At 39.2% G+C, this 27,787-nt stretch overlaps 3 protein-coding genes across 3 annotated transcripts; 1 reads left to right on the top strand and 2 right to left on the bottom strand.

Annotated features, from left to right (window-relative positions):
• Nucleotides 1-582: 582 nt before the first annotated feature.
• LOC110042880 (uncharacterized) lies at nucleotides 583-3,822 on the top strand. The gene is made up of 3 exons (XM_020748263.2): nucleotides 583-1,806; nucleotides 2,278-2,797; nucleotides 3,073-3,822. Exons 1-3 carry the CDS (start codon nucleotides 689-691, stop codon nucleotides 3,379-3,381), a joined length of 1,947 nt encoding a protein of 648 aa, XP_020603922.2. The 5' UTR covers nucleotides 583-688; the 3' UTR covers nucleotides 3,382-3,822.
• A 1,008-nt stretch (nucleotides 3,823-4,830) lies between these two features.
• On the bottom strand, nucleotides 4,831-10,126 carry LOC149111541 (beta-1,4-N-acetylgalactosaminyltransferase 3-like). The gene is made up of 4 exons (XM_089288816.1): nucleotides 10,099-10,126; nucleotides 7,175-7,757; nucleotides 6,055-6,068; nucleotides 4,831-5,362 (listed from the first exon to the last, which is right to left on the bottom strand). The coding sequence occupies exons 1-4, from the start codon at nucleotides 10,124-10,126 to the stop codon at nucleotides 5,025-5,027; spliced, it is 963 nt and encodes a 320-aa protein (XP_089144942.1). The 3' UTR covers nucleotides 4,831-5,024.
• Nucleotides 10,127-11,432: 1,306 nt separating this feature from the next.
• Nucleotides 11,433-17,787, bottom strand: LOC110042876 (uncharacterized). Its single transcript, XM_089289476.1, has 3 exons — nucleotides 16,459-17,787; nucleotides 13,890-14,409; nucleotides 11,433-13,316 (listed from the first exon to the last, which is right to left on the bottom strand). Exons 1-3 carry the CDS (start codon nucleotides 17,574-17,576, stop codon nucleotides 12,981-12,983), a joined length of 1,974 nt encoding a protein of 657 aa, XP_089145602.1. The 5' UTR covers nucleotides 17,577-17,787; the 3' UTR covers nucleotides 11,433-12,980.
• Between the last annotated feature and the right edge of the window lie 10,000 nt (nucleotides 17,788-27,787).

The raw sequence follows: 27,787 nt of genomic DNA, 5'->3' as shown, positions 1-27,787 counted from the left end.
CGAATAAATTGCCTTCCACTCATACAACAGAATTCATCGACACTATACGTAGCTATTTTTGTTTTAAATCAAAATGCATTTAATTTTATTGACCCCCTAATATTGATCACGTTGATTCAGTCAATCTCCCAGTAGAAAAATATCAACTAACAGTAAACTAACTCGAAATCGTGCCGCATGAACTGAACGTGTGTATTTTGTACACCATTTTATCTAGCGTCTACCTTCTCTGTTGTCAGAGCTTGCAATTGTTTTGCCGAGATGAGACACTGTTACCCGGGTAACTGACTGAACGTGCTATCATTCAAAAATAAGGGCGTGACTTATTTATTTAGTTATACTTTATAGGTCTTCTTCTGCTGAGTATGCGAGGAATACATAATATATATGTAACTAAACTGAATAAAATAGATTAAAGAAATATTTTGGAATAATTCATCCGTCATTGCTGATTAGTCCTAACCGACAAGCATTCATACAACGGTTTAGTTACTGCTGGTGTTCATTTTATATATTTTTCTCGACTAGCAACCGTTACTCCTTGGTTGCAAATACAAAACACTCAATATTCGGTGACGGTTTGAAGCTGAGCTAGTATCACTGTTGCTCCTGTGATTTTCGATCGACACTCGACATTCACTACTTCGCTTCAATCCCAGCTGATAATGTTGCTTTTTATCTTCACGAAATGAATCTTTCAACGTTAAAGTTGGCGGTGGTTGTTGCCGTAGTTGTTGTCTGTTTTGGTCTAATTTTGACAGATGTTTGCCTTTTTGGCCGGCGAGAATGTTTTCCAAATCCGACAAAACTCAAAAACAGTTTGGTCGTTTCTCTAGAGCGGTTGTCTTTCTTGGAAGATACAGCCACCGACAAAGAGGAGAATGTGCTTCACTCACCGAAGGGATTAAACCACCATGTTTGGGAAAACAACTGCGTAAAGACCATTGAGACACTTTGTAATTTTCCAGTCTTTCCAAAAGCACCGGATAGAAGACAAATCATTTTTCGAACCGAAATTATAGCTCCAAAAAATCGTGGCGTGGATGGGCACCGACTTATTGGTTATTTGCTTCCCAATTTATCTGGCGATTATCATTTCGCTGTTGTTTCAAATGGTTTTTCTGAAGTTTGGCTCAGCCCGATAAAGAGTTGGAGGGCAGCAAAGCAAGTTGCTTATATCAGCCCGCAAGATGTACCATCAACGATCAAGAAATGGGACTTTGAATCTTTAAAATCTCAGATTTCGACGAGAATTTATTTAAAAGCGAGGAAGCGATACTTCATTGAGATAATATATTCTGTTGGCGCTCGAAAAACAGGCGAGAACTTTCTTCAGGTCGCTTGGAAAAGACCAGGGAAGTCTATGTTTGAGATTATTGAAGGCGAGTCGCTTTCACTCTACACAAATGACAGCGAGAAGGCACAGTACAAAATGTTTGACGATGAATTACCAGAGGCTCATTGTTGTGCCAAATATCGAAAAGGCTACGCCAACAAGTACATGAGGCCACCGATTTATCCCAGTTTAGAAAATAGAGCGGTTAACAGGACGCTAGATTTTTGTGATTACAGACCGAATTATCTTCTCGAACCTGATAATTTCGATAAACTATCTAAATTCCAAGTCTATAATGGCGTGACAAAACATGTCCATCAAACGACAAGCTTCCCATATCCAAATATTGATGGCGTCGTAAGGAATCAAAAAGCCCATCCAGTTTTCTGGGCTGAAAATCCGTTAGAAGAACAAGAGGCGTGGTCTGTAGTGGAGAGATACATAGAAGCTATTGAGGAGAGTTACCCTGGGTAAGAAGTTTGACATTGTTACAGTTTTGAAGCTGTCCATTCTACCAAAGATTTTCGTTCTAATTAGGTAATTATATAGTTTGTTTATTTATCGTTTTATTGGGGGATTTATTTGTATATTTTTCATATATTAATTTTGTTATTTACACAGATAAGTACCGAGTTTGGGTTTTTGTTACCTCTTTTTATTTGGCTATATCTCCATTCTGTTAATAAACAATTACGAATGAGTTTTCTCGATATATCCAGAATACTCAGGTAAAGTGCAATCAGGCGATGCAGATGGCACTGACAACACTTACCTTGATTACCAAAAAAAAAAAAAAAAAAAAAAAAAAAATTAAAAAACGCTTGCAGTCCCCTGAGTGGGGCGTGACTGCTTTGTACAATGTTCGCGATTGGCTGAAAAAGGATTCCAAACCCAACCGCTTTTGTTCTCTGTTTTTCTCAAATTCTACTTTTGCTCTACAGGAAGTATGAGCTTAAATCCATTATTCGCGTTGAGAAGAAAGAAGATCCCAAAAAAGGAAGCAGATATTTTCTTGAACTTGAAGTTAAAGATCTAACCACTGGTGCGAGCTATATATTGGCAGAATACGTATTCCAACCAAAAGGTGAAAACGCCCGTTTATGCTATCCTAAGGGCCTGCAGTGGGACAGGACAGCGGATGTTTATCTTATCCTCACGGCCAAGAACCTGGGTCGATGGGTTCATCATTTCATCAAGAACGTAGAACAAATTGTTCAAGAAACGAATGATGAACATTTACACGCGGTCATTTTTGACTTTGATAGCCCCGATATTGATCTAGAACAGGCTTTCAAGAGGAGCACTCTGAAGAACTACCATTTTATCACACAGCCTGGAAACTATTCTCGTACAATTTCTTTGAGTAGGGCAGTGCAGTCCATACGGAAACCTGACGCCATATTTGTCACTGTCGACCTACACCTAGATATTGGTAGTCAGCTGATTAACGACATACGCAAGGTGAGTACATAGCCACCATTCCTGTGCGGCAATACCGATATCAATGACAAGTTCTTATTTTCCCGGATAAGTCGAAACTTTGTCGACTGGTATCCAAAATAATAAAATCGCTGCCACGTGTAGATGGTGCTAATTCCATTCTAAAGAGAGTCGCACATCTTAGCCATTATCAATTGTGTTGACTTCTTACTTTCATCTTCTCTTCAGATTATACACTTACATTAACGTTTGCTGAATCACTCAACTACACTACTATCTTTTTTTTTTCTCTCCAGCACTGTTCTAAAGGAAAGACGGTGTATGCTCCCCAAATCGTCTTTCTAAATTGCGGTGGAAGCAGCGCTTTACCCAGAGGTGTCTGGTATCACTACAGTTATGGAACAATAGCAATGTACAAAGAGGACTGGCAGAGATTCGGCGGATTTTCAAACCGTTTTGCAAACAAAGTTACGTGGGGAGGCGAGGACTGGGATATAATTGACGGCGCGGTCAAGAGTGGCCTGGAAATAGAGAGAAAACGTTGCCCCTGGGTCTACCATTATTTTCACACTAAAGCTGGAATGTGGTCTAAAGGACACCGCTAGAGAAAAGCGACCCTGACATGCGCAGTTCGGACACAAGGTAGCTGCTTGACGTCTCATGAAAGGATTAATTTTAACCATCACTGAATAAAATGAAGTACACCAAACAGCAGAAGTTGTAATCTCACATCAAATTTATCACTTTCAGTTAATTCCAAGCTTCTTAAAATGATTAGTGGAGAAAATGAAAAAAGCTCTTGTAGGTGACGTCTACCTGAGACTGGAGACTTGGCCTTTTCATAGTGCAATCGACTTCGCAACGACTTCTGTGAAATGCTAAAATATGAAAAATCTACTCGAGGCAAGAATCCGAATTAACGGCAAAAATTGCACTTTGTCAGCGACTGCGTTTAACGCAAAAAAATGGGTAATAAGGTAGAGAGGTTTCTGATTTCTGACATTATGTATATAACCATACAGTCAAATTACAAGCTCCAAACGAAAGCCTGTTGTAACCCAGTCTGTTCAAACTAGTCTTTTACTAAGTCCGCTAATATTAACAATCTCAAAATAATTTATCCCATTAGAGGTTTTCATACATAAACAAGTCTGCTTTGACCTTAAATGTTCAATAGGTTAGTTTACATAGTTTTTAACTGCTCATCAACAAAAAAGTAACATTGAGAAATTAACATCAGAGAGCAGTTAGACGACAAAGAAAAATTTTGGTCGTTTTTGTGCGCTTGTGTAAGAATCCTAAGTGAAGGCAGGGTCTCTTGACCTCCTGAATTAATATTGTGAGCCAATTTAATCAATCAATAAATTACCAAACCATGTACTGTTTCTTCGTGCCCCTACAGAAAACACAGCACATAATCATAAACAGGGTTCCGTTACAAGCATCCTTTATTTCATGCATTATTCCTAACTGCGGCAATTTATTACGTCTCTGTCAGATTATGCGATGTTGTTTGATGATCACGAGAAATTTGGCATGACTGAGATAAAAAAGCATATTTGGCCAAACCTGTTATGTGAAAGCGTTGTGCAACTGTCATGATAGTTTAAGCAAGTTAAATTGGACGTGAAGGTGAAAGAGCTGACGATGAAAGAGCTATCGTTTGACTGAAATAAACGGAATACGGAACACGCCAATATCACATCGATCACACAAGAAACCAGAAACCAGTAGGAATGTTTTTTTATGCCTAACAAAACGTAGTGGATGAGGCGGGAAGGGTATTATCAATTGAACAAAGAATTCTATAGCTTAAATGACTTACTTGACACGCACTTTAGACGAGGACTTAGGAAGTGTTCAATCACTTAAACAGGTTTGTTAATGACGACAATCCTATCAAATGCGAATTACCCTGTAACCTGGTCACACTAAGTGACATGGCTCTGCAATACAATTAAATCATCTCGCAAGTTGGTTGTTCACAAGTCTGATCTCCATTGAAGGAATTGCAAATAAATACTGTAAAACCCTTTCTTTTGTCTATCACTTCGTTTATATGACCGCACCTTGTTATTTCAGTCACTACTGGTTTGACTGGGTTTGACTCGTTGGAGAGAATTAAGTGGCACGTTAATGGACGGACAATAGAGGTTCCACTGTAAATTAATCATCTATCTATTTTACTATCTAACAAGCTATACCTCCACTGAATTTATTACAAATGAGACAATAGAGTCCCTACGTCTTATTTTTTTCCTGACGTTCCTTTGGTGGCCCTCTTTGCTTTCTGCCACATTCCTGCTTTGGTGTGATAATAATGGTAAACAGCTGGGGAACGTGTCCGTTCTATTTCCAGGCCACCCTTGACTGCACCGTCAATTATGTCCCAGTCTTCACCTCCCCACGAGACTTTGTTGTCGAAACGTGTGGAAAATCCTCCAAATTTCTCCCAATCTTCTTTGTACACTGCTACCGTTCCATAGCTATAGTGGAACCAGTGGCCGTTGGGAATGGCACTGCTTCCGCCACAGCTTAGACGAACTATTTGAGGAGCGTACAGTGTTTTTCCTTTGATGCAGTGTTGAAAGGTCAATTAAAAAAAAAAGAAAATGAATGGCCAAATCTCTGGACATACATACATTCTTGTATGCACGTATGCACGTATGTTTACTTACTGCATTCATGTTTGGCCAACCCACGTACTACAAGTGGGCCACAGGTCATTCGTTGTTACAGCCCTTTTAGTAGAATTATTGATGTTTGGACAATTTTCGAACGTTTTGACTTACCAACCCAAGTCCGTTTTTGTTTTCATTAGTCATAATTACATCTGGGATTTGTCGAAAAGGTTCTAACTAAAAGACTGTCGACTTCCTTTCAAAGCGTTCAGTTGGTTGCTGGAACAGCTAGCGTAATAATGGTTTGAATCTTGTATGTCTCATTTTCGTTCGTCGCCTTTCACTTTGCTCCTTAACTAGTTGAACTCTGAAACAGTCTTATAATATAACTGAGATCAATAGGCTATATTGTGCAGTTATGGAAATTCTTATTTTTACATTTGCGTAGTTTGGACATTTGGAACCAACAATTACAAGTATTTCTCTATCGTCCAAACGAGAGGTAACAGGATCGATGCTCGGGCTCCCCACCAATCTTAATTGAAATCCCTCTATCGTCCAAACGAAGAGGTACCGAGAATCTGTTTACAGGTGTTTTATAGCACGGACCTCTGTCTTGCACTTTCTCCGCCTAACTTCTACTACTTCTACTTCTACTTCTGATGCTATTACTCGAGTAATTGACCAAGAAATGCCGCTATGCGTGAGCCACATCGGACGAACTGACCTTAGACGATTACACATCTTTTTTAGAATACTAACTCAAACACTTGAACGCGACTTTCAAAAGCGAACTACAAAGTTCTAGAAACAACCAATATAGAAACTAAAGTTTAGAGAACAAGAAACCTAAACAGGATCTTTGTGGGAGATTCAGACCAAGGCCAGTAGACAAACCCAAACATGCCCATCGGTGGGGTATAATTCGGAGCTCGAGTATTCTCGACAAACTAAGATATATAAAAAACGTAAACTCATAAAACTCACTGAGTGGGCAGTTGGGTCCTACAATCACAAAACTAACGTGGTAACTACTAAATGATAAACAATTGCTGATCACGAACAAAAGTTCTAAATTCGAAAACTTCTATAAAGATGATTGAACTTCTTAACACAAGGATGGAAGTGGATAATGAATATACTTTCCAACGTGGGAAAAACCTTTTTCTATGATCGACATTGTAAAAAGTCCGTTTGTGACATAACGTTCTCGACATTAACTAAGTAGAAAGTTACAACAGAGGTTTTGCATGAAAATCAAATCATTTCCACTTCGCACAACATGTCACACCTCATAGCCTCACAGCTTGGCTAGTGATAGTGCAACAACTCCTTTCAACTTGCAATGTGACATCTTTATGCGACAAGTTGCAAGGAAAATGTTGCTCGTATTACTTGAGCCCTTGACGAATCTTACGGCCAATACACAACAATCGCTTTCACGTACCAAAGTCTTAAAAACTCCATCGGCTGACAAATAGCTTTTCACTTGACTTTGAAAGTGGCCCATGCTTTCCCTAGAACATTTCAGAACCACCCTCACCCAGACTATGACAATGGACAAGCTCCTAACACTTCAGGGGTCAAACCATTTACTATATGTTACAAGTATAAGTGGACAGGTCGACAAAAAGCAAACAACAATTCTAAGGTTTCTTAAGATGTATAAGTAATATCTCAAATCCTGTTTTCTTTGACGTGCGAAGCTAAGCCCTTTCTTTTGTTAATTTCCTTCCTCGGATTTCATCGGCTATACCAACTTCCTCCCCACCCCCACCTCAGCTGACTTCCAATGTCAAGATGCATGTCTATGGTGACAATAATGGCGTCAGGGTTTTTTACTGACTCTATCGCTTTGCTAAAGGAAACTGTACGAGAATAGTTTCCAGGCTGTGCGATAAAATGGTAGTTCTTCAGAGTGCTCCTCTTGAAAGCCTGTTCTAGATCAATATCGGGACTATCAAAGTCAAAAATGACCGCATGTAAATGTTCATCATTCGTTTCTTGAACAATTTGTTCTACGTTCTTGATGAAATGATGAACCCATCGACCCAGGTTCTTGGCCGTGAGGATAAGATAAACTTTATCAACTTTGGAGTTGATGTTAACATTCTGAATAAAGTTTCTCTTAGCTGGTGCCTTAGGAAAAATTGGATAATAGCACAGTTGTTTTAGGCTGCTCTGACAATGTGTTTCCCATGTATGCTTGTTCAAACCTTGGAAAATATCTTCGTTGTAATGATCTGTAACATGGCGACTCGCTAGCAGCTCACTAGTTGTTCTACTTTCAGGTTTAGGCTGATTATGTAAAGACGTCAAATCGGGAATGACTTCTTGACGGCTAAACAGATAAACGACGACTGATATTACTCAGAGTCCAGCCATAAAAACCGTAGTGACAAATGCCTTCAGTAGTTTCACACGATTCATGGTCTATTAGTTCGTAACTAACATTTGTGCCTCCTAAAATTGAAGTTTCTAACCGCAGGCGGTCCAAGCTGTAGCTGTGGGCGATGATGAATTTGCGTAAAGGACGGAGGAAGGCAAAAGGCAAACAAACAAACAAAAAAACACTGGAGACAGGCTCCCTATTGGGTTATATATTGCTAGTTTTGACTATCATACCATCAAAAATAGAATTAGTGTCAAAAATGTGTATCAAAAAAAGAAATAGGTTCATAATGTTTACGTACGCCTATGCTTTAAAATCAATAATTAACTAATTCGAATTTGATATAACAGCGGGAAAAGAAACTTGTCAATGCAAACTGATAAACTTATTTTTCGTTTGCACTGTCACGCAATAAACATATAATTCGAAAACCATTCAGTAGATAAAGTCAAGAAATTGTTATGTTATTGCAGAAAAAAAGAAGACACTTCTCCCAAACTTCAGATATTCGTCGAAATATTTTGCACAAATTCACAGAGCCCTGTATGGAGCCACAACGTTGTCACCGTTATCAGCATGCATGGCGGCCAAAAAAATAGTGTAAACATCTGGAACTTACTTTGGATATCTATGCGACTGATTATCTGAACTGAACTTGCAAACATTTAAATAAGTACTTGCCCTAACACTTTAACTTCTAAAAAGGCTAAAACTCACGAGATAAGTATATATTTTTCGACAAACGCGATCGTAGCTTTATGTCACTCACCGCCATAACTCTGAAATTCAAAATGGGCTTGTTTCCAGGCGAAGCAAGCTATTGAGCTGAAAAGTTTACCCTGACGAAGATAAAAACTTTGGTGGCTCTTTAGTTTTGGATTTTAGAACATGATGACATCACCTGCAAACGAATCAATCGTGTATGGTGGTATTTACTGGGGTATCAGAACCCTGCGTAGCTGGTGGTTTCCGTGGCGCGGAACGAGCGGTGAAGCCGCAAGAAGAACTTTTAACACTCGTCATCACAGTCCTTCTGCTAACAACCAAAATATGTTCGAATTGATCTTTTTTTGATAAAAGCATGGAACTTTGCCAGATTACTAACATCCCTGTTAACAACATTTTCAGATATGCAGCCAGCCAAAATTTGCTACCTGAGCATCATGCTGCGCATGTTCCAAATCACGACTACATGAAAAGAACATTAAAGAAATAAACATCAAGGAGCAATTAGTCGAGAAAGAAATCTTTTCGTGGTTTTTCTTGCGCATATGTGAAATTCCTAACTAAAGGAAGCCACTTGACTTTCTAATAGATCGAGTTCACGTGACGTCATCAAATTCAAAATCCAAAACTAAAGAGCCACAAAATTTTTATCCTAACAAGGCATAAGGAGATCTAAACTTATATCTGTTTACAACTTTTCAGCTTAGTAACGTGCTTGGTTTGGAAACCAGCGCCGTTTGAAGTTTAGAGTTATGGTGGCGCGTGACATACCGCTCCGATCGCGTTTGTGGAAAAATATACACTAATCTAGTGATTTTTAGCCTTTTTAGGAGTTTAAGTGTTAGGAAAAGTGCTTTTGTAAATGTTTGTTGGTTCAGTTCAGATGATTAGTCGCCTAGATAGCCAAAGTAAGTTCCAGATGTTTGCACTATTTTCCGGCCGCCATGTAGGTGGAGCACAGAGCTCCACCAACACGGCGGCTCCATACTGGGCTCTGTAAATTTGCGCAAAACATTTCAAAAAATATCTGGAGTTTGGGAAAACCCAGAGACCCAAAACTTCGAGAAGTGTCTTCTTTACCTGTTTCCTATAGTATTAAAATGTCTTGAGTTTATCCACTGAATAGTTTTCGATTTATTTTTTCGTTGCATGACAGTGAAAACCATCTATATCGTGAGCCCATTTTATCAGTTAATCAATCAATCAAACAGTCAATCAATCAATCAATCAATCAATCAATTGACAAGCCATGCCGCGGTGCTGTTTCCTCATATCCCTGTGGTAAACACAGCACATAATCATAAACAGGGTTTATGATTATGTTCACTTTTAGCTTTATTCCTAACTGCGGCAATTTAACTACGTCTCTGTCAGATTATGTGATATTGTTTGATGATCACGAGAGAGATGGCATGAATAACGTAAAAAAGACGCCATCTCTAAGAAGAAAGCGTATTCGGCCAAAACTCTGTCGTGATAGTCAACCCTTCGAAAGTGTTGTGCGACGGTCACAGCTTAAGCAAGTTAAACTGAACGCGAGAGGCTACTTGCTGGCGGTGAAAGAGCTACCGTTGAGCTATTACCTGCAGACGTAATCACATAAGAGGCCATCTCGCAAGCGACTAGCCTGCCAACGCAGACGTATTTCCGAGACGAGCGACAGCCAGAAATACGTCTTCGTTAGCAGGCTAGCAAACGACGAGAAGGAATATTTTTTGACGCGTTTTGTTTTACAATTTTCTCTCAAAAGATAAAAAAAAGAAAGAAAGAAAAAAAAACAAAACGGTGAGAATGAAACATGGAAGGGTATAACCAATAGACTTTTTTACCGATAGGGCAGCAATTTTGACTCCAATGTTTCGAAAAGCTATTATGGGATATACCAGGAGCCATAATCGGGGACGGAGACCGTAAGTCTCGGGATTCGCGCGCACCTATGATATGGGACAATTTTTCTATTTTTAGAACAAATTGCGCCATTCTGACGTCATATATCCGCGCGGATTCACGCACATGTCAGGGGCTCTCGCGTGGATGTTGTCACGTTGCGTGATCAAATGGTGAGAGTTAGAGATTCTCTTGCGTATTTTTCACAGCGATGGCAGGGAATAAGGCAGGGAATACGAACCAGGGCGCTTATATGTAGTTTAATGCTCTGAACTAACGGAAAAGGTGGGTTTTTCAGTGTCGAAAACAAGACTTCAATCTCGCGCTGGGAATGAATAATAAGATCTGCTCACGCTAGTTGTAATCTCACGCGTATGCTTAAGAATATAGCAAGAAAACTCTCTACTCTGGTATCGAGTTAATTTGTGAGTTTCTCAGACAATGTTTAATCATAACCAAAACCTGTTTTGATGGTTTCTTATTGTCTCTGCTTGTTTGGTGAGTTTGCAAAGGTTTTTGAAAGGAAAGTCTGACGCGTACAATTAGCTCATTTGCATAGTGCAGCTCGTGCACTTTCAAGTCCGAGTCGGTGTTTTCAATTGTCAACAAATCTTGACAAAGACTTCTTTCGTTATCTTTTGTGTTGAGATGCTGCAACAAATTTCACGAATGCAAAAAAAGGCTACTAACATCATGTGTGTTTCTTCAACATAAGCATAGTGAAGTTTTACACTGCGAAAATGAAAATAGACATGGAGTTTTTATAACTCGATCAACAAAATCGAAATCGTTATTCCAAGTTGATTAAGGAAAGCGTCATCGTAACTTTGCTGATTGTTTCTGCTTTATTCACATATTTTCAGCTTAGCTTTTAATATGTTCTCAAACATTTATCAATTTTAAACATATTTAAAAACTATAGAGCTATTGTTTGAGTTCGATGTAGGTTTTCACACGAAAGTGCGGCGGAAGTACAATTTGTCATATTTACTGACTGTACAAAACACGCATCGGCGGGCGCTCTCATTCATCGACAACAGAGAATTTACTGGATTTTTACACGAATAAAACTGAGCAGTATCTACGGACGTAAAGTTATTAAGCCTCGATGAAACATCAAGCGTTGCTTACAATTCAAGCGAAACTCAAACTAGCAATTATTTTGTTTTACTTTTCGGTCGCGATAGACTGACAAATTCCTCGCAAGCGTGTGGCAAGAGGAGCTATGAAACTATGAAGTCCTGAAGCTCTGCTATATCTAAATATATCCAGCTAGTTTTTTGCTGTGTAATGGAAAAGCTGTTAATCTTCAACATATGTGAAATTTAAAGTGGAGTAATGTACAGCTCATGTAAAAGAAGCATCAGTCGGAACACAACTTGGTCAGCGATATATATAAGTTTACAGCGGAACATACCTAAATTCGACACTGTCTTACTTCACTCAAACTGGAGCAGCTTACGACGAAAATACTTAAGCAAATCTCCAACAGACGTAAACGCGTTGAGTTGTGGGCCAAAAACATGAAAAATTTCGGGAATTTCGGAAGCCATTTCCCCCGCGCGACATCCGCAAAAATCCTCACAGCATGCACGCGCGTGTGCCGCAGGTGATGGCGCAATTTGTTCTAAAAATAGAATTATTGTCCCATATCATGGGGACAACCCCAATACTAGAAATGGCGCGTGCTTACGGTCTCCGTCCCCGATTATGGCTCCTGGATATACATAATAATTTGCCCCCTGAGCATCCCATGATAGCTAATGGAAACTATGGAACGCAAAATGATCGCCGTATCGTTAAAAAGGTCTATTGGACAATAGATTCTATAGCTTGAATAACTTATTTGACACGCACTTTAGACAAGCCACTGAGAAAGCGTTTTATTATACAACTGAGAAAATTACTTCATTGTGATTGGCTCAGAGCACGCCAATTTATTGTTAATTTGTAATTTACACTGCACTGAAAATTAACACTCGCGCTTTCATGATTCTCTCAATCGTATGATAAATGAGTAATCGTATGAAGACTCGAGCAATTAAGAATTTACACCACTCATGATATTTGAAGCATTATTTCAAATTGCACTCGCCTAGGTTCGTGCAGTTTTGAGAATTTTCAAATAGCACTCGTAGTGTAAATCCTTATTGAACTCGCATTCTTACGATTGCCTATCCTACTAAATTTTTAAGAAAGCTAGGCTAATGACGACAACCTATAAAATGCGAATGACCCTGTTAGCTGGTCACACTAAGTGAAATGACTCTGCAGTACAATTAAATCTTTTAGCAAGTTGTTTATTTCCAAGTTTGATCTCCACTGGAGGACTTCCAATAATTACAGTAAAACCGTGTAGTTTGTTGTTGTTGTCTATCACTTTGTATATATGACCGCACCTTCTTTTTGATTGGTTTGACTTGAAGAAGACTGCAGTCACTACGACCTACTATTAATACAACCAGAATTAAGTGACAAAAGAGGTTCCACTGTAAATTAAACATCTATCTATTTTACCATCTAATAAGCTATACCTCCACTGAATTTATTACAAATGAGGTAAAAGAGTCCCTACGTCTTATTTTTTTCCTGACGTTCCTTTAGTAGCCCTCTTTGCTTTCAGCCACATTCCTGATTTGGTGTGATCATAATGGTAAACAGTTGGAGAGCGTTTCCGTTCTATTTCCAGGCCACCCTTGACTGCACCGTCAATTATGTCCCAGTCTTCACCTCCCCACGTGACTTTGTTGTCGAAACGTGTGGAAAATCCTCCAAATTTCTCCCAATCTTCTTTGTACACTGCTACCGTTCCATAGCTATAGTGGAACCAGTGGCCGTTGGGAATGGCACTGCTTCCGCCACAACTTAGACGAACTATTTGAGGAGCGTACAGTGTTTTTCCTTTGATGCAGTGCTGAAAAGTCAATTAAAAAAAAAAGAAAATGAATGACCAAATCTCTGGACAAAAAGTGTCGCAAGAAGACATACATTCTTGTATGCACGAGCACCTATGTTTACTTGCGGCATCCAGCATTTAGTTGTTATAGAACCTTTTTATAAATGGCTGCCAACTTGCCAATTATATGTATTAAAACCTCGTTTCGAGTGAATAATTCAAAAGAAGTTTTACTCTTAGTCATTAATGACAATGTTCTTTAGACCTTTAGGTAGAATTACTGATATTTTGGCTGCAATTTTCGAACTTGCCAATCCTGGCAACGGAAGATCGTTTTTATTTTCATTAATCACTTAAACAATAGAGTACTTTTCTGAAGTTCCTAATGACGTGCATACAAACATATACTTATTTCATAAGGCAGCTCTGAATAAGGCAACCTTAAGGTTGGGGTGTACCTGCCATGTAAGTCATTCCACTGATCGCGTTCTAATCACACTAGCTAATTAGCTGAAAGCTTCTTTTTCCTCTCTTCCTTAATTCCCGAAGATGCTTTACCGAGCTACCTTTTCTCCCTTCCCCACAAGTTACCTTACGTATGTCGTTGATCAGCTGACTTCCAATGTCAAGATGCATGTCTATGGTGACAATAATGGCGTCGGGGTTTTTTATCGACTCTATCGCTTTGCTAAAGGAAACTGTACGAGAATAGTTTCCAGGCTGTGTGATAAAATGGTAGTTCTTCAGAGTGCTCCTCTTGAAAGCCTGTTCTAGATCAATATCGGGACTATCAAAGTCAAAAACGACTGCATGTAAATGTTCATCATTCGTTTCTTGAACAATTTGTTCTACGTTCTTGATGAAATGATGAACCCATCGACCCAGGTTCTTGGCCGTGAGGATAAGATAAACATCCGCTGTCCTGTCCCACTGCAGGCCTTTGGGGTAACATAGAGAATCGTATTTACCTCGCGGCTGGAATACGTATTCTGCCAAGATATAGTTGGTGCCATCGATAAGATCTCTGACTGCAAGCTCAAGAAGATATCTGCTTCCATGTCTATGGTCTTCTTTCTTTTCTACGTGTTTAATGGACTGCAGTTCATATTTCCTGCAGAGAAAGGTGACTTCAGAAATGTAATTACTAACCAGGCCACCACAATTGACGACTGGTGCACTGTTATTTTACAGCCGTGTTTGCCTGGTATTTGGTGGCATTTTGTTAACAAACTTAACGCGTTTATTGGTCATTTAGCTGTTGACACTTGTTGCCGGGTAGCGCAAAGATTCCAAAACCACTTTACTAATCAAGGTGTTATTTTACTTATGAGATTAAGCCTCCTTGATTATTTAAAAAAGTTAGATGGTGGGTCTTTTGCTGAAAACTTTGCACCCCAATTTTCAATGTGTTGCCTTTAAAATATAGATACAGCCAAGCCTAAAAGCGGAGCTGCTGATAACAAGAAATTAACCTGGCTTGAGCTTGCGATCCTATCGAAAACCAGTACCTGGCCAGTTTCCAATCAAAAAAGGCACGTGACCTCCATGAGCTCTAAACCTGAGCCAGCGCCATGGTCACGTGATACTGGTAAGCGGATACCTTGTTTTTACAGCTGTCAATTAACCATAACTTGGATGTCCAGTATCAAAGACGTACCTGTGGTAATAGCTACTCTCTTATTTTTCAAGGTATGGGGCTCAGCACGCGCACGAGCGAAGCATGTGGCGTACGTACGTACGGACAGTCGTAAGTACGTACATACGGTCACGTGACAGCCAGAATTTTTTAGACCGATGGGTTACCAAATTTTCTAAGGTATGGGGCTCAGTTCGCAGGCCGTCGGTGAGCAGGAGCTCCGCTAAAAAGACGGTATCAATAGACCATATTCGTATTCTCCGTATTGGACAGAAACTAGCTTGCAGGGGAGGCTTATGCAGGGAAATTTCATTAAAAAGCGATCAATTCTATTTGCATTTGAAAAGCCGACTCTCCACATTAGCCTCAGCCACAAGCTAGTTTAGCCCAATATCGAGAATAAGAATATGGTCTATTAAATCGAATGGTCTTTCCACCCAACAAAGCATTTTGATATACAGTAAACACCCGCGTATAAGAACCTAGTGATTTAAGAACCTACAGGCTGAAATTGGGCATTTTAATACCCAAATATATAAGAACCTATTTAGGCTGGCAAAGAACAATAGGTTCTTATACAAAAAAACACTCTTATTTTGTAGCCAAAATACTGGATTTTAATTGATAGAAATTGTGAAATTTCTGAGAAACACCATGAAAATTATTTGTTTAATTGAAAATCTTTTAAATACAGAGTATAGAATACTGTATAAAATTATACTGGTGTAGCCTTGGGACTTGAATCTGTAGAGTGCCCTGACTTTTGCTCATGTGAAATACACATTACTGCTTGTCTTTTTCATTCCAACTGTAACAGTGATACCCAAAGAAAATGTTTGTTCTTTCTGTGCACAGTACAATGCATCTTTATTTCAATACGCAAGAAAATTAATATTTTGTTTCACATTGTATTTGATTATTTTCAAATTGGTTCAATTTTAATTCCCTAAATTGGGTTTTTATTTATTTTTGCTGTTTTTATTTATATATTTATATTGCTGTTAACAATTTACATTATTATCAAATACAACTGTAAATATGGTAGCCTATGATACTGAATTTATTATTGTTTAAAAAATAAGGCTTGGCATTTTTGCGGTTTAAAATACAAATGTTCAACCATTATGACATACTAGTACTACAGTAGCCCTCTGAATGGTATCACTATGACAACTCCTACAAATAAGAACCTACTAAGAACCTAATCAGCCTGAGTTCGGAAAAACTACCCCAAAATATAAGAACCCATTCAGCATGAACCCAAAAATTCTAGGTTCTTATACGCGGGTGTTTACTGTACGTGTCCGTCAAACAAAAGAAAACATTGAGTAAAATTAACTAGACACAAAATCAAACAAATGAAATAAAAATAAGCTAAGAAAGCTTAAATCAACCAGCCAGTAACCTAGAATTGTATTGCAACGCGCGCAAAGCTATATGATACACAATGTACAGTTAAGAGTAATAGCAGCAATATTTCCTCAAGCTTTATGGGTAGAAATTAATAAAAGTAATTGGACTTACTGTGGATACATCCTATGTATCGCTTCGAAGTATCTACGGACAACTGACAATGATTCCGTTTTATTCAAAGGATATTCAGGACCCGAAAGAATCCATTTCCCATCTCTCTTATTGGTTACCAGTCCACTAACATTTGCAACAGGATATACGTGTGTTTTTTGAACGTGTCTTCTTACACCATGATATGTTTTGAAGTTACGCGGCAAATTCGTAGGATCAAGAAGATAACTTGGTTTATATTCGCAGATCGGTAACGTCTTGTCCACTGCTACTCTTGACAAGTAATGAAGCGAGTCTGGTCTCATGTACTTGTTCGTAAATCGTGTCCTTAGTTTCACACAAGCGCGGACATCAGGCAAGTCTTCGTCGTAGATTTTGAATTTAGCCTTGTCACTGTCCTCTGTGTACAAAGAGAAATACACTCCCTCAATTAGTTCAAACCCAGTTCTATCTGGTCTTTTCCAAGCGACTTGAATTAACTGTTCGCCGCTTTTCGCATCAGTTTTAATGTATATCACTTCGAAATAGTATTTCTGTCTGGCTAATAAACTCACTGTCTCCGAAATCTGGGATTTCATTGCTTCAAAGGACAGTTGCTTTAACGTTGATCTTAGATGTTGAGGCGTGCCATAAGCAATTTTCTTAGCGTCTTTCCAGTTCATGTTGGGACTGAGCCAAACTTCAGCAAAGCCATTTGATGTCACCATGAATTGATATTCTCCTGTTGCATTTGGTCGAACGTAGCCCAGTAGACGAACGGCGCCGTCAACTTTATCAACTTTGGAGTTGATGTTAACATTCTGAATAAAATTCCTCTTATCTGGTGCCTTAGGAAAAATTGGATAATTGCATAGTTGTTTTAGGCTGCTCTGGCAGCGCGTTTCCCATGTATGCTTGTTCAAACCTTTGAAAATATCTTCGAGCTCGAGGTCTTCGACATGGCGACTCGCTAACAGCTCACTAGTTGTTCTACTTTCAGGTTTAGGCTGATTATGTAAAGACGTCAAATCGGGAATGACTTCTTGACGGCTAAACAGATAAACGACGACTGATATTACCCAGAGTCCAGCCATAAAAACCGTAGTGACAAATGCCTTCAGTAGTTTCACACGATTCATGGTCTATTAGTTCGTAACTAACATTTGTGCCTCCTAAAATTGAAGTTTCTAACCGCAGGCGGTCCAAGCTGTAGCTGTGACGTCACATTGGGAATGGCTTCTTGACGATTAAACAGATAAACGTTGACTGATATTACCCAGAGTCCAGCTATAAGAACCGTAGAAACAAATGCCTTCACTAATTTCACGCGATTCATGGTCTATTAGTTCCTAACTAATATTTGTACCAGTATAGCTATTAGTAGAATTTTCAGTAGTAAACTAATGCAAATGCTGGAATTTGATTGGCCGTGCCATTGCACACTATTAGTCATTAATGTGAAGTGGCTTGGTGCGGTCAACAAAATTGCAACGTTTCTTCGTTTCTCCGAAGTTTTGAAAGAACGTATAAAAACAAACGAATAAACAAAATTCCTCAGAAAACTAAAAGGAGTGCATTTACAGTTTCCTGGGTTAATAAAGCGCGCGTGCACAACTGCAAATGTCAAATTGAAAATTAGTTCAGTCTGCGCGAATTCTCTAAAACGTAAAGTTTAATACTATGACCGGAAACAATTGGAATCGTTATTTGAAGGAATTTTCAGTTAGAATTCTACTAAAACAATTAGATTATTCGGTCTCTATCGGCCTACGGCCTCATCAACTAATCTCGAGCTCATAATCCAATATTTAATAATTATTCGCCGAAGGCGAGGTGAACATTGGTGAATATTCACCGAGACGAAGTCGACGTGAATATTCACCAATGTTCTTTGAGCCTGAGGCGAATAATTGTTTTGGTATAATTTTCAGAGGTGGAACACAGAATAACGACTAAAACAGACTGTTCGTTTGCATACACGCATGCAGCCGTAGTTTTAATAATAAGCTTCTTGTAAGCTTAGATCGAATGTGAATCAAATTACACATCAAGTTCGGCATTAAAACAAACAAGGGAAACACTGCGAAAAATAAATTCATCCTGTACCTTTGTTTATCGTTATTGGCCTCATGCAGAACTGTCATCATCGTCTAATAAACGGTACGCAATGTATGCAGAAGCGATGACGTTTAAAAATTGTTCCTAGAAGATTGGAACATGAGCAGACAAACTGATTCTTAAACTTTTGGGTTAGAAATTTTAGGAGTTTACATTTAGGGTAGTCCATTGGTGGCTCATTCAAGTAGTTCATGTACCAGGTCCATCTTGTTAGTCCATGTGCTAGGGGTCAGCGAAATGTACCAACCCAAATGAAAAGCACTCCGCTGAAAAGTTCCTCTCTCTGAAATCAACACCTTATTATCTTTAAAGATATTTGGCAAAGCTAATTACCTCACCGGAAATCAATTTGTTGTTTTAACCATATACTTGTCCAAGAGAAAATCATTTTCTCTTGACTTGTCATATCGCGTGAGCGACCCGCTAGTCTATCTAAAATTGTATGTATCGAAGATACGTTATTATGAGTTTGCCCGTGAACGCAAATTTATCCGATACTGTTTAAACCAAAATCCACCCCTAAATCTTCTTTTAAAAGCTCCAATTAAAAGCACTCCGCTGAACCTACAAACAGCAAAGGAAAGCAGCAAAGGAACTTCCAGAGTGCATTTCGCTTCCACAGGGGGATAAAAAGTGCGCGACATAAGCGCACGGACATAAGCGCAACAAACTATGCGAAATCACTATCCAAAAGAATGCATGCATGCCAGAATAAAGCGATTACGTCATCGCTTAAAAATGAGTAGCTTTAGTTTGAAGAAAAATAAATTTCAGTCAATCGATCTGACCTGCTGGCGATCAACGTAACCACTGCGTTTGCGATTCTTAAATTCCTTGAATACGAGTTATTGAAAGGATTTTTGGTCCAAGGGCGACAGTAGTTATTTTGAAAATTCTCCATTCTTCCAAATATCCTGGACTTGGAGTGATGTCTTTCGAATAAATAAAAATTTCATTCAAGAACTGTCCGCGATGTTTACTTCCCGAGATGGCAAAGGTGGCGAGCTTAGTAACCAGGCCTCGAAAATGTTATATTCACCGCCAAGAGCGGTGAATACAGCGTCATATAAGGAATCGCTTGACCAATCAGATTGCTGGAAACTCTTTGTTCAGCTCTGGAATTATACTAACCTGCTGATCATCACCAACCTGCTGATTTCTACCGGAAGTTGCGGGGCATGCTGGGTTAAAAATTGGGGGAAACTAGCTCTAGTCTCCACTGTAAAAAACACGCGCGGAAAAAGTGGCGTCGATTTGTTTTCATTGTTTACTAGGTCGTCCGCCAGGAAAAAATAACCTTTTTTCCCTTACTGAAGCTTGAACTTTGGGTTATAAATAGACTTTCTTATAATTTTAAAATAGCGAAGTAGGCATACTACTCCCCAGCTTGGAGATAAATGTTATTTCGGACGAGTGAGCCAACGAATAAGGCTGAAATAACTATTTTGGCGGCACGAGATACAACAAGGGCCTGGGTTCCGGGCCGGGGCATCATGGGTAGGGATGTAGGGGTATATAAGACCGGATATAACACGTGGTTGTCATCTAGGCTTCAGAACCAACCGCGTTCTTTCGTTTCGTTTATTTTTTTCCTTTTTTTAGTTCTTTCTTTTGTAGGTACCATGCATCCAGTTTGGTAAGATCGGCTGTTCTAATTTCATTTTTGTAAAGCCTTCGTAGGATGGGCTTCTAATCGCTTGGAGCTTGAGCCTTGGTTCCTACCCAGATTTCCTGCACATTTTTTTCCTCTAAGGGTTTTTTTCTGGCCTCCGTTCAAACCGCATTTGCTTTGTTAGCGGTTGCTCAGCTCTACTAGTTTTATAAGACTTTAGTTCGTTTTCTTCTTGTTTTTTTTTTCTTTGCACTTTAGGCTTATATTGTATTTTATTTATATTGTACGTCGGAGTTGATGATCTCCAGCCTAACTGGCAGCCTGACTAGCACAAAGCTTGAGAGCTTATACGGGAATGTAGGCCAAGATGGCCTGTTTATATTGTAGTTTAAAGTAATGTCCGAGTTGATGTTCCCCCAGCCTAACTGGCAGCCTAACTGAAACAAAGCTTGTAATGAGAGCTTATTTGGGGAAGTACGCCAAGATGGCATGTTTATCTTATAGTCAAATGTAATGACGGAGCTGATGTCCCCCAGCCTAACTGGTACCAAGACTGATTGCTTATTCGGAGAAGTAGGCCATATATTTTGTGTATTAATTAAAGTGTTGTGGCTCACCAGCCCTACTGGCTCTAGCAAATGACCTGTACGTGTGGAGATAGCTTTATACTTGGTTGCTTTTCAACGATTTGTCATGTAAATTGTAAATTGTTTGTGTTATATAGTGTTCGGGTTGGTTCTCGCCGGGCCTTCCCAAAATAAACTTATTTGGTTCAGCGATGCTGCGTTGCTATTTGTTGTGGAGTGGAGACAAAATATTGTTTAAATCACCAGCTCTGACAGAAGTTCGTTCGCGGCCCGGCGTCCTTGTTTCTGAATATTTGTTTGTGTTTGAGACCGACTGAGGAACACAGATGCCTTACATTACTAATAAAATTTTAAAAATGGTAATGCTAACAATGTTGTTTTTGCTTGAGATAGTTAAATACAATGTCGAACAAGAAGGGCGTGTTTACATTTCCCCGAAATGATTTTAATAACCTGCGCGATGACTCGCAAACAGTTTCATCACTATTTGTTCTTGGAATCTGGCAGATAGATTTTGCAGAATTGTATCCCTGAACAAAACAAAAGGCCACAAAAATTCTTTGAGGTTTGAGCAATACTACTGTTACCATACCCGAGGTCTTTAGTTGTTCCGACTGCGAAAACAACTACCAAACAGGTCTTAGATTAAGAAAACATTTCCAAACACACCCAAGCCACAAGCGCGAAGAAAACGTAAGAACGCACCGCTGCAAGCTGCTGCTGCAGCAAATAATATCCTGGACGTCCCGCACCACCACCGCTCTGCGAGGCTAAAGGAACTTTTGAAATTTTAACATCTGATGAATTTTCAACTGTGGTTCAGTGTAGTATTTCCAGACATGTATCAACTTCCTCATTTCTGTTATCATAGCTAGTTGGTGGAGGGGACCGTGCTGTTATCAAGAAGCAAACTTACACAGGGCTCAGTTTCCGAAAGCAAGTTGCGAGGAGAATTGGAAGTACTTGTTGCGATGGTGGCCGAGTGTTACCCAGACTCGCTTCTTTATTCCTTAAAACAACAATCAGTCAAACCACAAGATGAAAGTATATGCCCGAGTTATCACACCAAGGAAAAAATTTTTACTCCAGCAAAATGCAGAGAATGGGTTCATTTTATTGACGATTTAAACATGCCTCAAGATCAACACGAAAAAGTTGAGCTGGTCGACTTTGATCTTTTAACTAAGGATGTAGAGTTTTTTAAGAGCACATTCATGCCAGTCATTTTTTAAGAAGAATTTCAAACATTTTGTCCAGTTTGCAGCTGAACTAGTACGTAATTTTGACACTGGCTACACTAAATATCAAAACATAGTCCGAAATCAGCTTGGTAAAGAACTAGAACATGTTTTTGGAATCAACATCATGGTACCAAAAGATGACGTGTGAAAAGCTCAAGGTACAAAAGGAGGCTCTGCAAGAAAGTTTGTCACTAACTTTTACTGAACACAATGGCGTTGTTGCAGCATACGCAAATATTAAAAACACTGTGGAATGGCTACTTAGCAAAAAAGTCCCTAATGGTCCCTAAAGAAAAATTATTCGTTTATCACTACATTGATGCATTCCCATGGATGCAGTGGAGTAAGTTCTTTACCGGAGAAACAGCAATAAGAGTCAAATTAGTGGAGCCCCACAACCTGTTAAGCTCCATTGTTACAGTGTGTTCTTGGTTAGGGCCAGATAACTACAACTATGTAACTAATCTTGGACAAGAAACCCTTCAACAGCTGTCCAGTTTGAAGTCAGTTTATCACCCAATTCTGAAGAAGAACACAAAAGTCATTGTGCGTGGCGTTGCAGATGGCTGTCAGCGAAGATCAATTGCTGGAAGTTCTTCTGCCAGCTCCACGTATCCAATTCCTGAGTCACCAGAACTCAAAAGCAACTTGGGGATATGACAGTCATCTGTAATGAGCCTGTGTGGAAAGTAGAAATGATTGAGAAAGGAGAAGAACAGTATAAGACATGGTTGGGAAAGCGAGTGGATAATACTGAAAACAGGTAATTATTTGATTAATGGCACTTTACTTAAATAAATTAATTGAATTGCCTTTTGAGAAAGAATAACAGTAGGCCTTTCCAGCGTGAGCAAACATGAGCACTGTTCACTTTTTTTAAACTTGGGTCTTTCAAATACAAAACACAGACATGAATAACAATACAGTATACATTTATATTATCATACTGTTCAACACTTACATGTATACAGTACCCACGCACCAATCATAGAGAAAAACTAATGTAATTCAATGTGAAAAACTTTGTTAAGAGGTTTTGCGCTATATGTACATGCATTCACTTTGGAAAACACCCTTCTGTTAATTAAAATTTAAAAAAAAATGTTTACTATCATTTGTGGCAGACGAGAATATGCAAAGAAGCACCTTATAATTGGTCAAACTGGACATCCTACTGCTTCTCAACTTGTCCTGGCAAATTTTGATGCACCAAGCTACAAGAGCTACAGAAACTATTGAAAGAAGAATTGGCCAAGTACCTGATGCTCTCGAACAAAATACAAAACAATGATTTTTAGAAGTACAGAAAGTTACTCGAAAAGTTTTTTTATGCAGTTATGATGCCACATTTGATGAAAATGGTGTTTTGGCCTTCTATGAAAACGCAGAGGAACTTTTGAACAACTCTGGTTTTAGCCCTTCGGTCAGCAAAATATTGGTATGTTTTTGCACTGGCCTGAAAAAAAATTTCCAATCCATTTTAAACACTCCGAAAGAATTAACCAGACAGGAGTATTAATGTCAAGCAAGAGTTCTGTTAGGATTTCAGTTTATTTTAATTTTTGGCTCCGAAACTGTTACTGCCACTGTGAAAGAACTGGTAGCTTACACTGGGTTTTGTGTCGAGGAGGCTCTTAAAGATGCCACCTTGAGTGGACTGACTCCCTTTGACCTTGCGCAATTTTAATGACAGCATCATGGAAACCAAACACAAAGAAGCCAAGCAAGGCAACTTCATTTACAGCGGTGGGCGAGCGGGTGAAACGGGAAAGATTGACTATCAAAAACGAGTACTCACCCAACAGTTCTGTCATGAGTGGCATCTGTTCAGAACCGAGAGAAGAAGGGGAACAGCTACTCTTCAGACTCTAAAGTCCACAAAAAGGAAAATAAGGATTTACCAAAACATTTAAAGAAGAAGAAAATGGTATGAAAAGTATAAATGAATCTGTATAAATGTGAAAAACAAATAAGTTTTCCCTCCATTCATTTTAAATAACTCCTAGACTACCATATACACTGTATATATATAAAAAATGTTTCTCAAGGTTGTCGTCGAAGAAATATTATGAGGAGCCCAAAAGTTCCTAACCATGGAATCCTGGGTGCCCAACACTTAAGCTAATATGAAAAAGAGTATTTTTTCTGTCAACCAAATTAAAGACCAAAGTTGGTAGCCTGTGGCACCCGGGCACTTCTAGTGGACAGCCCTGCTTCTTGTGTATGCTCCTGTTTAGTTGAATATCATGGGCACATTCACAGTCTTCATAATACCTGTGCTATTTTGTTTAAAACAGCGCATTCCTTTTCAAGACACTGCAAGAAAGTCAAGTCAAGATGAACCACCTTGTGCTACCTATACACCACAAACTACTCCTGAAATCGACGTACATGAAGGCAATATATAAAAGCAACATAACAAGTTCATCTGACAAACCTAAAAATGTCAAGAAATTTTGTTTTGACTTATTAATTCTGGTAAACATATCTAGCAGTAAAATAATGTCTCATAGTAACTAGAAAAAAATGATCGATTTCAATGAACTGAGTTAACACAGGTTAAAATCACATCATATTAAAATCACATCATATTAACTCAGTTACCTCCGTTAATTATTTCAGAAAAAAGAATCAAATAAAGATGCCGACGGCGGTATTTGTGATCGTCCTTGGCCAAATATCGATGACTCAAAACTATCTTCAGGCAGCGAAAACATATTTCCAGTCGTCCAACGTTGTAGAAATCACAGGGTTTTCAATAAGAGCCGGCGACCAGCGAAATTCGCCGGCTACTTCGCATGATTTCGCCGGCTATTTTCAGTGCTGTAAATAACAGTCGGTCATCAGACATTCCCGGCCCCCACCAAATTTTGAATATGTCCGGCCAATTTCTCATTATGTTCGGACATGATGTCCGAACATTTCGCCAACACAGTTTCACTTCGTCCTTTGAAGTTATTGTCCATCCATAAAATTTGGTTAGATACATTTGACGATCAATAACGGTTATTTTCTCTGACATTATGTCCTTCCAGAAATAAATATTGAACGATCTTTGCTTCTAAAAAATTTAACGTCAGAAAAGAAGTCAATCCATCCATTTGCTTTGCTGTAAGGGATTCGCTCAGATCGGAAAACTTCCAAATGGCTGACCATGGGCGCTTTCCATTCGACCAAAATTTCCGATAATTCCGGTTCAAAATCAAATGGACCAGAAAATTTCCGGAAACTCATTCCGAAAATTTCGGTCAACCTCTTGAGGTTCTCCTTTTTTCCGGAAATTTGGAATTCCGGAAATTTTCTGGTCAGTTCCTCTAATCGAGTCTGAAAGTTACAAGATGGCGGCGAGTCGATTCCACACTGGATGCAGAATGATCTGTCACAGTTCGAGCCTTTTATTGGTTGCCTATCCTCCACAAAAACCTTAGGATCTGCTTTTCTGGAAAATTGTGGACTGGTCGTTCCGATTTTCCTGTGGGCATTTGCCCGGTCTGTATAATCTCCCGCAAGAAAAGTTCGCAAGTTTATTATCTCACAAAAAAAAATTCATGAGTCGGTCAGGTAAATATCTCGGAAGAGTTTACTTAAAATAGTCGTGAATGCGTGTTAAATTTCTTCGCATCAAGCAGCTTACTACACTTACGACAGCCACTTCATCATTATTCGTCAGCATTTTGTCGAGTGAATATTGGCGGGCATGACGGCACGCACAGGGCTTCTACTGTAAGTACCGCAGAGAAATGGTAGCAAAATTTTCCCAGCATTCTTTACATACTCTCACTAGGGTTCTTCGTCTTGCCGCCAGGGAAGGCGTCAGGATCTGTTTCAGAGACATGTAAATAAATGAAATAAAAAATAAATAAATAAATTAAATAAAAAATAAACCAGAAAGGGCCGATGGAACATGAGACAAACTATAAAATGAAGTCATGATATTAATAGTGCTTACTGCGTTCGAGTCATTCCCGATGCTTTCAAATGATGGCGGACTCCCCCGACGCCAGTAATCTGAAACAAAACAAGGTCATTATATATCGGATCACGTCTAAACACACGTGAAGAAAGACTTGAGCGGGAAAAAAACGTGAGCGAGCAAAACCGGGGAATGCCGATGAAGCAAGTAATCCCGCAGTGATGAACGAATTACACAACATGAACCTTTCTCTGCTTCTCCCCCTGAACCAAGTTCAGGTCTACGAACTGAACTTAAAGATACCAAAGTGCCTACGAATGGATGTTGAGCGCGGCGAGCAGACGTAAATGTCTTGTTTACCCAATGAAAGCCATCACAATAAACTCTGAGCTTGCATCGAGATGCTTGTCCGGGCGTAAAGGAGCGTTTGATTAATTAATCTAAAAACAGACCTTAAGAAATAAAAACCCAGATGATCTGAAATACTTGTCTGAGTATGTCGTTGGCAGTGGGAGCCACGTGCAGTATTATCATGCTCGGCAATTGAAGTTATTATGTAGAAAATATCGCAAAATTACACAGCCGAGGGCAAAAAAAACAAAAAACAAAAAACAAAAAACAAAAAACAAAAAACAAAAAACAAAAAACAAAAAAAGCGCCAGGAGAAACTTAGTACATGGAGCTAAGATAGATTGTCAGTGCTTTAGGTGACCATGCACGGCTACCAATGGCTTGGCCAATCGCTTGGCCAATGGCTCGTACACGCAACGAATCGTAAAAGTCCGTGAGTAACGACCTCCGAAAGAAGTGAGCCCACCCCCCATCCCCTGAAAATAGAGGAACTGAGGTTCAAAAGTATAATTATTTTTCCAATCAATAACCTGAATAACGCACGATAAACTGATGACGATTCAACTAGGATAGGTATAGCTTATTCCAGGAGACGTCATGAAGCGCCCTGGTAAAACCAACCCCCAAATTTTCATCAGGTAACAAAAAGGTAGTAACAGGACCTCTTCTTCAAATTCAAATTACTAAAATTGTCAATTTTGCATCATATTTAACAGGAACGCATAAAAAGAACATTTAATCATATTGAAATTAAAAACTCGACCAGAGCAGTCAAATATTTATAAAGCAGACTAACGTAGCAGTGCGTCATAAACAGTAAAAATAGTTTAAGGTATCTTACATAACGGTCTACATATAAAGTGCCCACCCATGTGCCAGCAACATAAATTTGAACTGGAACGATAAATTTCTAAACGATTTATAACAACTCAGTGCTTTTACGAATTACACCCACAGCCTTAGAGGATTCCAGACCTGTTCTCAAAGAATTAAGAAAAAAAATCGTAGAGATATTTACAACAGAAGTCATTTGCGTCCCCTCATAAAGCGAGAGATTCTCGCCCATATCAACTTTCTTTTCTCTCGTAAGTTCTCGCGCGTTTAGAGATGCGCCACACCCGCGTTTTAGGTCCAGGGATCCTAACCAGTGCTTACCTAACTTTTTAAAGATGCAACTTTTAACCCTACCCCAAATCTACACACAAGTATTTCACTTGTGGAAGTCTATCGATTTGGACAGTGCTTGGGTGAGAGATTCTTGCCCGTATCAAGTTTCTTTTCTCTCGTAAGTTCTTAGGCGTTTAGAGATGCGTCACACTCGCGTTTTAGGAGCGGGAATCCCAACCAATGCTTACCTAACTTTTTAAAGATGCTACTTTTAGCCCTCCCTAAAATCTACACACGTGTATTTCACTGATGGAAGTCTATCCATTTAAACAGTGTTTGGGTTTGCGATTCTCGCCCATATCAACTTTCTTTCCTCTCGTAAGTTCTCGCGCGTTTAGAGATGCGCCCCACTCCTGGTTTT

The sequence above is a fragment of the Orbicella faveolata genome, unplaced genomic scaffold (assembly GCF_042242905.1).
Source record: "Orbicella faveolata isolate gen_17 unplaced genomic scaffold, um_ofav_v1 contig_2, whole genome shotgun sequence".
Taxonomy (NCBI): domain Eukaryota; kingdom Metazoa; phylum Cnidaria; class Anthozoa; order Scleractinia; family Merulinidae; genus Orbicella; species Orbicella faveolata.
This window is presented reverse-complemented; position numbering and strand designations above follow the sequence as displayed.

What these genes read in the sequence shown, in the direction of transcription:
- LOC110042880 (XM_020748263.2), top strand. Translation starts at nt 689, where the DNA reads ATGAATCTTTCAACGTTAAAGTTGGCGGTGGTTGTTGCCGTAGTTGTT. An exon ending in ATTGAGGAGAGTTACCCTGG is followed by an intron (nt 1,807 to 2,277) that starts GTAAGAAGTTTG and finishes TTTGCTCTACAG; the next exon opens with GAAGTATGAGCTTAAATCCA. An exon ending in TGATTAACGACATACGCAAG is followed by an intron (nt 2,798 to 3,072) that starts GTGAGTACATAG and finishes TTTTCTCTCCAG; the next exon opens with CACTGTTCTAAAGGAAAGAC.
- LOC149111541 (XM_089288816.1), bottom strand. Translation starts at nt 10,126, where the DNA reads ATGGCCTCTTATGTGATTACGTCTGCAG. An exon ending in TTATGTGATTACGTCTGCAG is followed by an intron (nt 7,758 to 10,098) that starts GTAATAGCTCAA and finishes GAGTAATATCAG; the next exon opens with TCGTCGTTTATCTGTTTAGC.
- LOC110042876 (XM_089289476.1), bottom strand. Translation starts at nt 17,576, where the DNA reads ATGAATCGTGTGAAACTACTGAAGGCATTTGTCACTACGGTTTTTATG. An exon ending in ATACATAGGATGTATCCACA is followed by an intron (nt 14,410 to 16,458) that starts GTAAGTCCAATT and finishes CTTTCTCTGCAG; the next exon opens with GAAATATGAACTGCAGTCCA. An exon ending in TGATCAACGACATACGTAAG is followed by an intron (nt 13,317 to 13,889) that starts GTAACTTGTGGG and finishes TTGACTTTTCAG; the next exon opens with CACTGCATCAAAGGAAAAAC.